Source organism: Solanum lycopersicum, chromosome 1 (assembly GCF_036512215.1).
Source record: "Solanum lycopersicum chromosome 1, SLM_r2.1".
Lineage (NCBI taxonomy): Eukaryota > Viridiplantae > Streptophyta > Magnoliopsida > Solanales > Solanaceae > Solanum > Solanum lycopersicum.
The window spans coordinates 78530353-78545739 of record NC_090800.1 but is presented as its reverse complement, the minus strand read 5'-3'; the positions used below and the strand labels follow the sequence as shown (position 1 = coordinate 78545739).

The following is a 15387-nucleotide window of genomic DNA, read 5'->3' as shown; positions in this document are numbered from 1 at the left end:
AACTTAACTTGTGATTCAAAAAATGGCTATTGTCAACTTCTTCCCCATTTGGCTGATTAGGGCCATTCTATGAAGCCCAAATAAAAAGCCCAAATTGCTAATTGCCTATCAATTCCTGACGAACACGATACAGTTCCCCTCTTGTAAAAATCTGTGCAAACCCTAATTATCGTGTGAGATTGAGATTGAAAAATGGTGTGCATACGAAAGGCGACGATAGATGATTTGCTTGCTATGCAAGCATGCAATTTGTTATGCCTTCCTGAGAATTACCAGATGAAGTACTACTTCTACCACATACTTTCGTGGCCTCAGCTTCTGTACGTTGCTGAAGATTACAATGGTAAAATTGTGGGATATGTGTTAGCAAAAATGGAAGAGGAAACCACTGAGTGCCATGGGCACATCACTTCCCTTGCCGTAGTCAGGACTCACCGGAAACTTGGTTTGGCTACTAAGCTCATGACCGCTGCTCAGAATGCTATGGAACAGGTATGTATTATTTTTTAAAAATTTGGTGAAGTTTTATAGCTTAAAGAAATATTATTTCAACAAGTGATTAAATCTGGAAATTAGATTCATAAGTTGATTTGATTCTGGTATTAGATTGGTAGGAAAGCGTTAGGATAAGCAATTAAGTTTTGGTAATTAGACAGTTCTGTAAAAATGGATATATGTGCCCGTTGTTAACTTGTTAGTCAGAATTGGCTGATTATATTTGATGGTGAATGAGGTCATTTGGTGGCTGATATATGCGCACCATCACTGTCATCGTTGAGTTGTAGATATTCCAACTCATTGCCTTATGTGCTGTTCAAATTCTGGATTGGAATAATAGTTTTCAGCTCAAGCAGTGACTTGACTAGTTTACTCTAAGAGTTTGGCTTGAATAGAAATTATGATGAGAAAATTTCATCTAGGCAGAAGAGCAAAATTTCCTTGAAAAGATGATATGGATCATGAATGGATGCAAGTGAAAGAAGTAATCAAAAATAATACCCCGGAACATCTGTAGTTGTGTATCAATCAAGCCTGACAATTTTCTCATTGGCATGGTAACTAACCCTAGTGTGGTTCTAGTTAGACGTCACCAACCTCAGTATGAAAGCTAATAAAACTAAAGAGTTGAAAAAGATTGTAAAGCATATATATACATAATTTATACAAGGACTCAAAAACCAACTATCGGCTTTACTCTACTATGCCTTGAGCGGGAATTCTCTTCTTTTTATGCTAAACACCCGAACTCTTTCCACTATCGTCATCAACCTTCTTTTTTTTTTGATTTGATACCAGAACACACTTTGTTTCCATTTGGCCCCAACAATTATCAACTTCTCACTACTCATGCTAGCCTTAACAACTTGAGTTGTCTATGAGAGGATCCTTTGAGTGCTTTTCTGTTGGGGATATTTAGCAGGAGAAACAGGGTCTCAAAATCCTCGTCACTATCAGCTATCTTGTCACATTGATAGATGAAGTCATTTTTGCACATACTTGTTGAAAGACAAACTAAAATAAAGACAAAACGGCGCAAAATAACTGAAAACAAGTGTTCCCAAAATCAAAACCAACATTATACCCAAAAAAAAATCAGATGCTTTAATTTAGCAAGGAATATAGAAGAATCTAAAAATCAAAAGTTAACCAAAGTAATGTACCCAAATGAAAATAGCACAAGTCTCGAAACATAATCGCCAATGTAACACTGATAGAAAGAAACGAGAAGCTTACTTTGAATGTAAAATGGAAGCACTAAAATCAAACAATAACAGAAGAAGAAACTGGAAGAATGAGAGAGAAGAAGCAATCGTTAAAGGGTTATCAAACTAAAAGTATAAACTTTGTGAAAATATACTGTTTTTTAGAATAAAATTGTGAAGATTCTACGATGAAGCAACCTTAGCTGTTGAGCAGGAGAGCTCCCTCTTCTAAGGAAAACAAAAAGCTGAGGGAGATTGAGAGACCAAAGGGATAGTGGAAGAGAGCTAAGTAATACCTGTAGCTGTAGCCCAAGGAACTGATTGGGCAGTTACGCCAATCATCATGATAGCGTAAGCAATTGGATAAGAAAACCAAAAGTAAGAGAACTTGTTCTGATTATCTAATACTCAAACCGTAATTGAGGTCAAGCTTGTCTCATTAATGTTTGGCCTCTTGGCAGGAGGTTCACTGTCCCCCTCCTTTCCGGTCCGGCCGCAGTACGGCACCTGAACTTGAAGCTACGATCAGATCCGATTGGATCTGGTCCTATCCGACCCAACCCCGGAACCAAGCTTTGGTTGGTCAATGTTTGAGCCCCATGCACTTACCCCAACCTCGGATAATGAGGATTGTGATGTGGTGACGTGAAACAAGGGTTTGAGTGCACACTTTTCATTGGTTTGAGATTATTAGTCATGATTATTACAATCACAAATTATGAATTAGGTCATTCGTGTTGAAGTTTGGTGTATCACTTACTTTTTTATGCCACTAGAAAAAAAAATATGTCCTATGATCTTTGATTAATTGTAGACTAATAAGAACACATTGGAGGTGAGAAGCCCGTACAAAATGCGGAAGTTTCAATTTAGTATAATATGTTAAAAGGAAGAACATAGTAACTAGGCACATTCACTGAAATGTGGATTTATTTAAGAAAATTTGTGTTCCCTTCATATTGAGTCACTGAGCTTGTAGGTGTTTAATGCTGAATATGTACCGTCAGTGGGAACAGTAATTCTATAAAATCAGTATTTTGGATCCTTCAATTTACTGTACCCCTTTTGGTAACTGTTATGGCATTATGTCATCAATTAGCTTCTCTTTACCAAGGAGCTCCGTCGACCCACCCTCTTGTGCAAACAAAAAGAATATAGAATTTTTGAAAATGTAATAGTGGAACGTCATGCTTTGGTTTTAAACTGATGTAGTTTTTTTGGGCAGCACAAGTTTCCGGTAGTATGTGACTATAGTACCAACCTAATTAGGTACATATTACTGGATTTTGACAGTGAGTTACGGTTATTGACTATGTTGCTTGGACTGTTCAAAAATGTTGTTGCATCCATGTCGGATTCTTCAAAAATACACTATTTTTGGAGTATTCGACACGCACCTGTCAATATTTTGGATAAGTTTTTGTTTATTTTACTCTGCTCCTTTGTTCATTCTTTCACTGTATTTCTTGTTGATTCAATAATGTGCTTAAAGTTAAAACAAAACAGTACAATCTAATTTAGCATGCATATTGTTTGTCCTGACGCAAAAATGTTCCTCAGTTGGAATGATTCTAACAATAAGATCCAATTTTGTTTTTGGTAAAAGGTGTTTGGAGCAGAGTATGTGTCTCTGCATGTTAGGAAGAGCAACAGGGCCGCATTTAAGCTGTATACAGAGACATTAGGATATAAGATTCATGATATGGAAGCCAAGTACTATGCAGATGGGGAAGATGCTTATGATATGAGGAAGGAATTGAAGGGCAAGAAGCACCACCAGCATCACCATCACCACCACCACCACGGTGGTGGGTGTTGCTCTGGTGAGGTGAAGGTAGGACCAAAGGAAGGAGCAGCAGAAACAAAAGCAGCATAATTATGGACCTAAAGTTTGGGACTTGGAAATTTCGTGGAGTTCACAAGAAATATATGTTACTAATGTATGTGTTCTACATGAAACAACTACACCTTGTAAGGTTGGAACATTGGTACAAGTAATGCTTTTGGTTTTTCTGATATTGTATTCACATTTCATATCTATTTTCTGAAGAAACTATTGAAAAATGAATTTCCAAAAGTTATCCATCTTGATTAAATACGTTGCAACAATTTAACCTTACTGTTTTTTTTTTTTTTTTAATCTTAAATAAGCTTCATAGTTATTGATACTAGATCATATAATAACTTATTTGTCGCATTCATGTATTACTATTCTGTGTGTTTCCATGCACTATGGAAGCTTCTCTTAAAGTAGGCATTTCATCTAATTATGGAATTTCTTTTGGACATGAAAGTCTATTCTATGCCAAGGAATATTAAATCAACCATTTTTTCTATGATGTTGAAAATTCAATGTTGGTTAGAAATTGTTCTGGAGAATCTGATTTTGGGAATGAATTAAAGTACCTTTTATTTAATTTAACTAATCTCATAAAGACTTCTCTTCTCTTGATTGGGGAATATCACCTGTCTAGGATCTCTTCATTTGATGGTCTCACTGCTTCCCATTAGCGGCATTCATGGTTCGGTTTGGATCAGTTATTTGTTAAAGCTAAATCAAACTAAAATTAACTGGTTTTTAAATTTTTAAAATCAAATCAAAAAAAATAACCGTCGATTTGGTTATTGTTAGTTTGGTTCGATTTTGTTCAATTTTTCTTTTTGTTATTTTGGTTTGAAAGTATATAGTTTGTTGAGGCATATAACTCTCGATAACACAAATTTATAGTACATGAAAAATTCATAGAAAAACTATTGTGAACTACACTAAGCAATTTTAGTCATAGAACAATTGGAAGAGGACTTAAAAAAAATTTATTCGTTGTTAAAAGACTTATTTCTAAAAAGGGAATGCAATTTATACATGTAGTGGTAAATTAATACTACCAGAGTTGTTTTGAACTAAAAAATTTCATCTGAAGTCATGCTTTCTAAATTAAAATGCTAAAATCAAGAAAAAGTATAATATAAAAAGATGGAGAAGAAAAGACCAATATGACTAAAGAAGTTGAAGAGAAGCGCAGAAGGTTGCTTTGAAATTTTTTTAAAAGAAAAAAGAAAGAAAGTTGCTTTGCAAATTTTTTAACAAGAGAAGAAAGTTGCTTATATTTTTCTTTAAAAGAACAGCACTGTAAATTTCTTAGGTAGAGTATGTAAAAATCACTTAAATAATAAATTTTTGGTGGAGTTAGAATTAGGATTTAATAGTTAGACTGAAATTTAAGTGTTGAATTAAGATAATGATAAAATCAAACACTTAAGTTAATTAAAATTTAATAAATATGAATATTTTATTTATGAATAATATATAAATAACTATAAAGTTTACCTCTATAATTTAACGGTTTGATTTGGTTATTTTTGCGGATATTTTTTAATAAAACCAAAACCAAATCAAATAATATCAGTTTTTAAAATTCAAAAACCAAACCTAACCAAATATCAATTTTCTTAATCGATTTGGTTATTTAACCATAGCCATGAACAACCCCACTTTCTATAGCCACTTCTATTTTTTGCTATACGATTTACGAGTCTAGGGACAAGTCAAGTAGACAATTTTTACGGAGCGTAGACCTCTCTTTTCTTCTTTCAAAATTAAAATTAAAAATGAATTTTGAGATCATGTATATTAATACTGTATTCGTTTTCGTGTACCATTGATAATAATATAAATGTAAAATATCGCTCCATTTTTGTTTCATTAAATTCTATGGTTTAACAAAATCAAATAATTGACTATACTTTTCGAAATCAATAGTTTAGTACACGTCTATCGTTTGTCAAAATCAGGGTACTATAAATGCTATTTACTTTATGCTATTCTTTTTGCCAGCAAAATTGACCAAGGTGATAACGTATATTTATTTCAACTTTGATAATTATATTAAATATAATTATTTATTTTATTAAATTAAAAAAATATATTAATTTAATTTATTTTATATTATTGTCATTAATTCTTTTGGGAGTATTCATATTATTTATAAAATTTGTGAAAGTTTTTCTAAGAGATAAATTAGTAAATTATTTTTTAATTTATAATTTTTTAAATATCATATAAAATAAAAAATGATCAACTAATATAATACGGGAGAGTACAATCTTATTTGAATGTCTTTTTGCTTTTGATTTTTCCAACAAAATTCATATTCCAATGCAATAATTAGGCCACTAAAAGTCATTATTTTCTTCTTTTTTCCTATTACTTTCTCATGTTTCGTTTTTAGGAAGAGTATTTCTTGTATTAGTATATATTTCATCGTCCACAACTGTTTGACAGATATATTAAAAATAGAGTTTAAGATTAATTATCAATTTTAATAATTAAAAAATAATTAATTATTTTTTTTTCAAATTTGCCCTTAATGATAATATAGTTCAATTAAAAAGTTAGGTAAACTTTTGATATTTTTAATAGGGTTATATTAGTCAAACTACATATTGTATTAAATTTTCCTTGAGGGGTGTGCATAACTTTAACATGACAAACAATTATGAACGGAGGGAGTATATATTAAGCAGAAAATGGCAAGTATTTATGATTAAAAAATAATTGATATTAATCATCTGAGAGATTAACTTGAAAAAAAAATGAAAGACTCAAGCCCAAGAACGAAGGAGCAGTTGATTTTTTTCAATTATTAATCAAACATGACAAATAAAATAAGGGAAAAGGGTCTGATATACCCCTCAACTTTGTCATTTAGAGCTGATATACCCCTTGTTATGAAAGTGGCTCATATATACCCCTACTTGTAAACAAATGGCTCACATATACCCTTTTCCTCTAACGGAAATGAAAAAATAATAATTTTAATCTAAATTTTTATTATTTTTTTTTAAAAAAAATATAATCACATATGAGTAAATTTAATCCTCGTCAAACATATTTTTTTTGACTTTCTTTTTGTTTCAATGACTAATTTATAATTATTATTTTTATAATCAAATTTATTTATGTTTCACTAATATTCTTGTAAAACTTATTGTAAATGACTAAATTTTTTCTTCGAATACGAAATTAAATTACAATACACACAAAAAAAATAGTTTAATTTTTTATTCTTTAAACTAAGGAATGAAAGAAAAAAACAAAATAAGAATAAGAAATTCAAATAATTATAATAAAAGAAGTCAAAAAATAATTTATGTATGAAAAAAATTAAAATATACCTTGAACTTTGATAGAAGAATCATATATACCCCTAAATAATTTTTAAAAAAAAATTAGAAGTAATAAATATAAATTTAAAACTAATTTTTTAACTTCCGTTAAACGAATGGTATATGTGAGCCATTTTGTAACGACAGGGGTATATGTGAGCCGTTTGTATAACGGTAAGGGCATATATGAGTCACCTTTATAACGAGGGATATATCAGCTCCAAATGACAAAGTTGAGGGGTATATTAGATTCTTTTCCCATAAAATAAAACAAAACGCTACCATGACTTGTTGCCTAACAGAAGCCAAGTTTGTCAAGTCTATTATTGGATGTAGGCATTCTCGATCTTATCTCCTTTCTAATAATGATAAGAAAATGTTTCTTTTAATTAAAAAAAATACAATATTTAGTAATTCTAATTATTAAGTTTTTCCATTTGAATTATCTACTAATTAAAGAATGAACTAAAAATGCAAGGCAAGTAGGGAAGGAGAAAAGCTACAAGAAGAGAAATAATAAAAGAAATAAAATAAAAGAAAGATGATCGTCCTTATGAAGAAATTACTCTTAGTTTAAATTTTCTAAACTCTTTCTTTTGTCAAATCACATTTTTATTCTTTTCCAAACTTGTAGAGCACCAAGAAAATCATCTCCTTCATAATTAAGCTACGAATATTTAAAACTCCTTTTCGTTTAATTTATTTATCTGATTTTAACTTGATATTGAGTTTGACAAAAGTAACTATCAAGATTTTAAAATGTATGATCTTAAATTAAAGTTATGAAGATTGTATCTAAAGTCTTTAATTTTATAGGATTCAATATTTATCGGGAATAACCCCCACTTTCATAAATCCTTGATTTAACCTACCACATTGATTCTTGCTTTTAAATTTTAAATATGCAACTTATAAAATTAAAATTAAAGAAATTATGAAAAAGATGGAGACAATAATAACTTGTTCTGAGAGAGCTATTCGTTATTTTGTGACAAATGTATAATTTAGAATTATAAAAGAAGAAAAAAACGCCAAACAGTTTTTGTTACATTACTTTTCATTTTTTTTATTTTATTTTGGCTCTTTTCATAGGTATCATGCGTATGAAATGAAAAAATAACGATAACAAAAAGAGCAGAAGCTCGAAAAAAGTGACAATATAAACACGTCAAAAACGTGAGATGTGATGAAAAATGTAAAAATAATGAACTTATCCATTTAAAGCCAAAAAAATAAAATAAAAAATATTGTATATGATAATATCGATATGAAAATAGTATTCAGAAAAAAGATAGCATGATGAGTCACGAAACACTACAACGTAACCAACTTTATGGCTTACAAAATAAAGGTAATTTGTCTTCTTTAGCCATTATATGTATCGGTTGAATTTAATAGCTTTAATATATATAATAATATGTTTATATTGAAAAGAAATATTTAACGTATAAATATTAAAGTTTAACTTGATAAAAAAAAAATTTAATTAATGTACATTTATATGTAATGGAGGAGTTAGAATTTCAATTAAAGAATATAAAATATAAAGAACTTAAATTATGTAGAAGTTAAGGAGTGTCAATATGTAATATATATACATAAAAAAAAATATTTTTATCTAGCTATGCAATATAATTTTTCGACACAGAAATGTCGGTGGACAATCTCAAGCTCCTCCACTGTTATATGTATGGATTATCTCTTTTTCTTTAATATTGGATCTGAATTTTTATGATTACTAATTTGATTAATAAACACACTAAAAAGATAAACCCTCCTTATCGAGAAATTCTTCAAGCACAAATAAAAGATTCTCAATTATCATATCACATTTATTAATTTTAAGAAAATTAGTAGCTTACTATAAGTAAGTTTACGAATATTTTCAATACTTTCGAAAAAATTCATTGTGCATGTGGATTGCATAGCATGTGTCACGTGCCATGTCTTGGAATCTGATAGACTGCTGACGTGTAATACCCAGAAAAACAGTGGTTCTGTTTTGATTAATGCAATTTATATTTTAGTCCCACCTAAAATTTATACCCCTATTTTTTAATTCAACGAATCTTCTTTTTTTTTTTCAACAGCAAATCAAAACTAATGCCACTAGTGTACATATTAATATGAACATTATTAACTATATTATTTTACTTGAAATATAAACGTATATAAATAAGTATTTAAATTTATATAAAATTTAAAAAAATAGATACGCATGTCTTATCTCTGACAATTTGAGTTATGTGACGTCCTATGTGTTTATGTCACATAGATTTCATTTATCTCCTTGTGCACGTTCAAAATTAAAGGACATGAATATAAAAATAAGACTATTAATCTTAATGAAAACAAATGCGGCCTAAGTTAAAATATATATTTGTGTATTCAGATTCATACCTCTTAATCTGAATGAAAACAAATGAACTGCAAATTAAAACACACATTTACGTATTATATCTTTACTTTAAATATCATTGACCAAAAAAAAGAGTAAAATTTGAAACTTTAATAAAAATATGCAATTAGAACAATCGAAGGTGATTTTCCGTTAGATTATATATCTTCCTCTGCATGGTTCCACCAACAAAAGTAAAAGATAAAAATTATAAAAAAATGAAAACAAATAATTCAAAGTTTACATGATTACGTAAAGAATGAAATGTAATTTAATTAAATATACATTACGTTTACCTAACTAAGATGTTGACAATAAACTAGTGGTGGGTCCTTACCACGACTCTACAATATCCCAAAGTATATCAATTATTATATAAATACAAAAGGACAGGACTATAAAGACACCTCTTCATCTGAGTGGGCAACTCCAACTTGGAAAGTTATTTCACAGTTGAACCTTTTGGTCCTTACAATAAATACTGATCATCTAACATATGGTTATGTTTGGCAAAAAATTAATCTTATATACATTCTATCGGAATTGCTCGGATGGTAAGCAGATTACAAAAAAGCAAATTGGTGCTACCGTGCGAATCGAGAAGGTACAGATCTAGGAGTTGGCACAATAACATCACGATCCGTCTTCATTGAATTGAGTCGATCTTGAATGGTCTTATCAAAAAGTCTGTTATCTGGATTCTCAGCATAACAAACGTAGTAACTACTCACACAAGCGTGAGGCAAAGCCATCGCAATCCTCGTCTGCAATCCATTAAAAATATACTTTTGAAGAGTCTGAACAACATAGCAAACACATAACACCATCGTGAAGTGAAAAAAGACTAACCAGAAGGTAACCAACGTAGGCTGATAGAAGAGACAGTGTGGCTGTGAAATTGGGATAAACAGTGAAAGTCCAAGCACCAATGACAATAACACAAATAGAACCGCTACAAACTCCAGTCAAGAAGCAAATAGCACTTGTCATGTCTGAATCTACAATTGTCTCCATTTCTCTTTTTTGAAATAGCTCCCAAGTGTCTTGTGATGCCTTCACAAAGCTCTTACCATACGTAGCAATCTAACAAAATAATGAGTATATCCTTTCAATCAATATTCATCGCGCAGCTACGTAGACAAGTGAATTATTGTGTGATGGGACCAAACTAACAAATATCCGAATATGCGCGAGTTTTATCATATATATTATATAAGAAGTCGTCAACTGAATATGGTTGAAAAATTAGTGAAAGTGAAAGTTGTATAAAATTAGTATATATGTGTTGAAATAATTAAGAACGTATAAGAAGGAATATTGACATCTCATCTCACAAAGCACTAAAGGGTAGGGAGAATTATGACTACTGACTCTATATATTAAAAATAACATTAAATAAATTGGAAACACATGTAATAAGCTATAAATTGAAAATGACTAATACGCTATAATTTTAAAGATAATGTTTTTATTTTTTGAGGAAAAATTAATTTATAAGATAACAGTCAACATCCATGTTAATAAGACCTAGAGCATCCTAATTAAGAAGTCCATTTCAAGGGAGATGTTACTCTAAATACAAGTGAATCACAATTTTGATGAACAAAGTAATTTGATACTCGACAAATCAAATTGATGGAACCTAATAACATAATCAAGATACGCACAAGCAGGTCAAGACAACATCTTTAAAACGAAAGAGTGTTTGAAGTACCTGAACATATGCCCAGCCATTGCCGCGCTTGAAGACAGAATCCATGATTTTCAATCCACAATGAGCACAACAAAACATGAACTCATCTTCACCTTCAAGCAAATTCAACGCGCGAGCCACAACCCTCAGAACTTCTATTGTAGGAACAAACAAAGAACCAAGACAAGCACTTCCAAGATTCACAGACAATGCCCTCTGAAAACAAAACTGTGTACTGGATTGCATTCCTCTAAGATAATACAACCCAATCACTCTGCTAACCGTCAAATTCACTACATTCCTCATCACCTCAGTAACCCAAGCCATACTAAAAACCAACCCGATGATAACCAACGGTGGGAAATAGAAATTTATAGCCCCAATCACAGCCAAAATCCACATTGACATCCATAAGAATCCAGCAGCTAATGTTAGATAAGTTGGACGATTCAAATCGCCAAATTTAGGTACAGGTTCAAGTGATTTAATTAAAATCTTTGTACAGAACTTAATTCTTGGTGTTACCCAACAAGAATACAATCCATTTCCAATTGCAAATATGATTAAAACAACTCCAACACCATCAGTTGATGGTCTTTGGAAGCATATTAATAGGATTCCAGCTGCTAATGTGAAGATAAACGAACCCCAAAGTATGAAATGAACCATGAATGTTGGCCACAATCTCATTGCCTTTTGCCATGTAAATGCTAGTGTTATGCTAAGTAAAGAAACTGCTTCTACTTGTGGTAGAAAAAACTTTAATAGCCTCTTTTCTTTTCTTTGTGCTTCCCCTGCTTCTAGTAAACCTTGTATCCCTTTGAATACAAGAAAACAAACTAGCCCAATTGCACCAATCATGTGTATAAGGAACAGAAATAGTGAAAACTTGTTTGTGTAGGATCTTGAATTCAGTGTTATTACTGAAGGCTGCAGGTTTAAAAAATAAACAAGAAGAAATATTTTCAGATTTGCTCAAATATTAAGAAAACTGAAAACTTGAAGACACATCAAAAATGAAAAAGAATTTCAGCTCTATTTGATACTCCATAATCTATATGTTAAAAATAATTTTAATCATATATAAATGTTGAAATATTCGAACCTCTTGCGCCTGGCTAGCTCCGGCCAGGTCCATGATAGAAGTTATTTTTCAAATAAATAAAATGAATTATTTTCTTAGAAATAGTTTAGTTGAAAATAATTGTGACATAAAAATATTTTTTTGTCCAAACATGAAGTAAGTTATATTTTATGCTTTCGTTGAAAATGAAAAAGAATATTCTTTTATAATTGAACCTCAAAAATGACTTACTATTTTTCATTTTAGAAAAATATTTTTTTCATTGTACCAAACACGCCCTTCTATGTTAAGCTCAGAAACATACTTGAGGGGTAACAGCAGGGGTAGAGCGAGTCTGAGAAGGAGCCGGAGAAGGGTGGTGCTGAGACGGAGCTGGAACCGGAGCCGGCTCCGGCACCGGAGCATGGCGTTGCTGAGACGGCGCCGGAGCCGGAGGATGACGGTGGTGAAAAGGATTCGGAAAAGAACGGTGCGGACGATGTTGAGCAGGTGGCGGAGCGTTATAAGGAGAAGGAGAAGCAACTCTAGTTCCGGCATTCATCACAAGCCTCAGAGGATTCGTAGCACTCAATCTCTGCATTCTCGACATGTGAAAATTCTCACCGCCTGATTCTGCCGGCGCCGGCGCCGGCGTAGGCTGACCTTGAAATCCCCTTTGTTGACTATCCATTTCACCTTTCTCCACATCTCGTATCTTCGTCTCCTTTTCTCCATTTTCCTCGTCAACTACCTAACAATAGACAGAAAAATTAAAAAAAAAAAACTCAATTCCACTTTTAATCACCAAAAATTGAAAATGAAATGAAATAATGGAGCTGTATGTGCTTACAGGTTCTACAGCACCCATGAACGACGGGAAGAGTGCGGCGGCGCGTGGATAAAGTAGATGATTATTCCGTTATGGAGGAGAGGAACGTTTAGATTTTGTTGGTATGTGAATTGTGGGGGTGACTGATGCTATTGGTGGGCGCATCAAAGTGTTGCTTTTATTTACTTGTTTGAACACCAATTTGGTAAAAACATTCCAAACGTGCATCGTACGGCGCGTGTCTACACGATCCACTGCTGCGGCTGTTTCTCGCACGTGTTTCATTTTAGTTGAAAATATTTTGCACCAGTTTCGTGTTTTAAAGAGCAGTTATTATGGGATTAAGAGCTTGTTTGGTCGATTTATTTTAAATATTTTTATAGTATTTTGATTAAATAAAAATATATTTATTTTTTATTAAAAAATTAATTTATTTATAAACTTTTGATTTTGTCGATAAAATATAAAAGACTAAAGACCAAGATGGAGGCTGCTAAAGTGGTAATTGATGTGGCACAAAAATATCCGATTCATTTTTAGAGTAAAAGCTAATTTACTTTTATTATTTTACTGTATTTAACTTTTTAGAGAAATTTTATATTAGTGTGCATGATGTAAATAAAGTTATTTTACATTTTAATGCAAATAAAAAGTTCCTTTTGGTGGCTGATCAGTGAGTGCCAATATATTAATAAAATATATCTTATTAGTTTAATGTAATAGTAATAAATCTCTTCGAACCTTTATAAATACAAGATATTTTTTTTAATTATTATTAAAATATTTTAATAAATTACTTGACGGTAAGAAAGACTCACTATGAAACACGCAATTTCTCCCTTTTTATTGAAGTAGAATGCTTATATTAATATTTAGAATTTATTATGTATTGATAGGAATCGAAACAAGTAATATAAAATTAAAAATAATTTGTTTTAACATGAAATTACTACCGTTCATCATTGGGAAGTCATCTTCATCTTAACTTTTTTTCCCCTAGTAATCGGACACTAAAAAATGTTTTTGGGTAGGGTGGAGCATAAACATCGAAAAATTAAAATATCGAATTGAATTGAATTTTTTTGATATTTCAATTTTAGTTTTTTGGTATTTGGTATATATTTTTGCAGTTTTTGGTATTTCGATTCAGTTTTCGTTATGTAATTTTGTGTTATTCGGTATTTCGGTTTATCGAAATATATTATCTTATAATATATATTTATATTATATAATTATTAATGTTAAATAATAAATTGTATAATTTAAAATAAAAAATTAAAAAGTAAAAAACACTTCTTTGATATAACTATTTTTAACCCATTAAGCTGAAAAATCAAAGAAACTTTTTTATAAATTTATAAATTTTAAAAAACACACTTAGCAGGCCCATTAAAAAGAATGAAATAACAAAATCGAATCGAAATAACATAAATCGAACCAAAATAATAAAAATTGAACCGAACCAAATTATTTCGATTCAGTATTCAATACATGTTATACAAGAATCAAAATAAAAAAAATAAAAAAACTTAAACCAAATCAAATTAATGAATGCCCACTATGTCTCTAGATTTGAGAAAAAGCACATTTGTTGTAATCTAAGTTAGTAAGGAATATTTAAGTGATCAATATAGGTATGAAATACCAATTATTTGGAAATATTTTTTTACCATAGCTAAGATTTATACTATGTAAATAGAATAAAAATAAAGATGGATATAATTAAAGGAAGAGGGATATCAAGATGGAGTGGAACAAGGATATTCATATTCATATATCTATCACATTGTTAAGTCTGTCCACTACCTTATCATAATTTCAACCCAAATTATTTACATGGACCATATATAATATTGAAACTCAAAAAATATATTTCTTTAATGAAAGCAAAACCATGTTTATTATCATTTTATTTTACCTAGATGAGTTATAAGCATGCAAACATCGATAATTTATTTTAATTCACAAATTTTAAATATTTTGATATTGTATTCAATCAATACTATAACACATAAAATTGACGGAAGAAAGTAGTATCTTTTACATAATTGAGGTCGAACGAAGAAAGTAGCATCTCTTACATAATTGAGATTGAGTGGTCGTTTTCAATTGCGTAGCAATCCCCAAATTTTATATATATAAAAAAAAAATCCTAGTGGCAATCCTCAAATATATGCTACCAAGGTCGATTATATTTGATTCGAGAATGTGCCCATAATTTTAACCAACATATTATATACTATGACAAATTAAAGTGTACAGATCATAATATAATTCTCAAATTTGTATGCAAGTGACGATATACGAAGAATGATAGTTTAGCTAAAAACTAATTAACGCAATAAACATTAAAATTTAAAGACGAAGCATTCTAGCTTGTATTCATCGTACGCCTGAAAATATAAGTACGTTTTAGGCATGTTGAAAATAGTGTTAATTCAAAACTTTTCAATTTTTCTTCGAAGTGTTACACGATTTATAAATAAACTTAAACATCCCTCTAAAATTATGTACTATATATGAATTTACAAAATC

The 15387-nt window shown here is 30.5% G+C and overlaps 2 protein-coding genes across 2 annotated transcripts; one reads left to right on the top strand and one right to left on the bottom strand.

Annotated features, from left to right (window-relative positions):
* The first annotated feature begins 60 nt into the window (after positions 1–60).
* Positions 61–3801, top strand: LOC101259670 (N-terminal acetyltransferase A complex subunit NAA10). The gene is made up of 2 exons (NM_001323925.1): positions 61–492; positions 3310–3801. The coding sequence occupies exons 1-2, from the start codon at positions 193–195 to the stop codon at positions 3577–3579; spliced, it is 570 nt and encodes a 189-aa protein (NP_001310854.1). The 5' UTR covers positions 61–192; the 3' UTR covers positions 3580–3801.
* A 5695-nt stretch (positions 3802–9496) lies between these two features.
* On the bottom strand, positions 9497–13211 carry LOC101259077 (protein PNS1). Its single transcript, XM_004229621.5, has 5 exons — positions 12874–13211; positions 12349–12774; positions 10982–11890; positions 10117–10350; positions 9497–10031 (listed from the first exon to the last, which is right to left on the bottom strand). The coding sequence occupies exons 1-5, from the start codon at positions 12889–12891 to the stop codon at positions 9852–9854; spliced, it is 1767 nt and encodes a 588-aa protein (XP_004229669.1). The 5' UTR covers positions 12892–13211; the 3' UTR covers positions 9497–9851.
* Positions 13212–15387: the final 2176 nt, after the last annotated feature.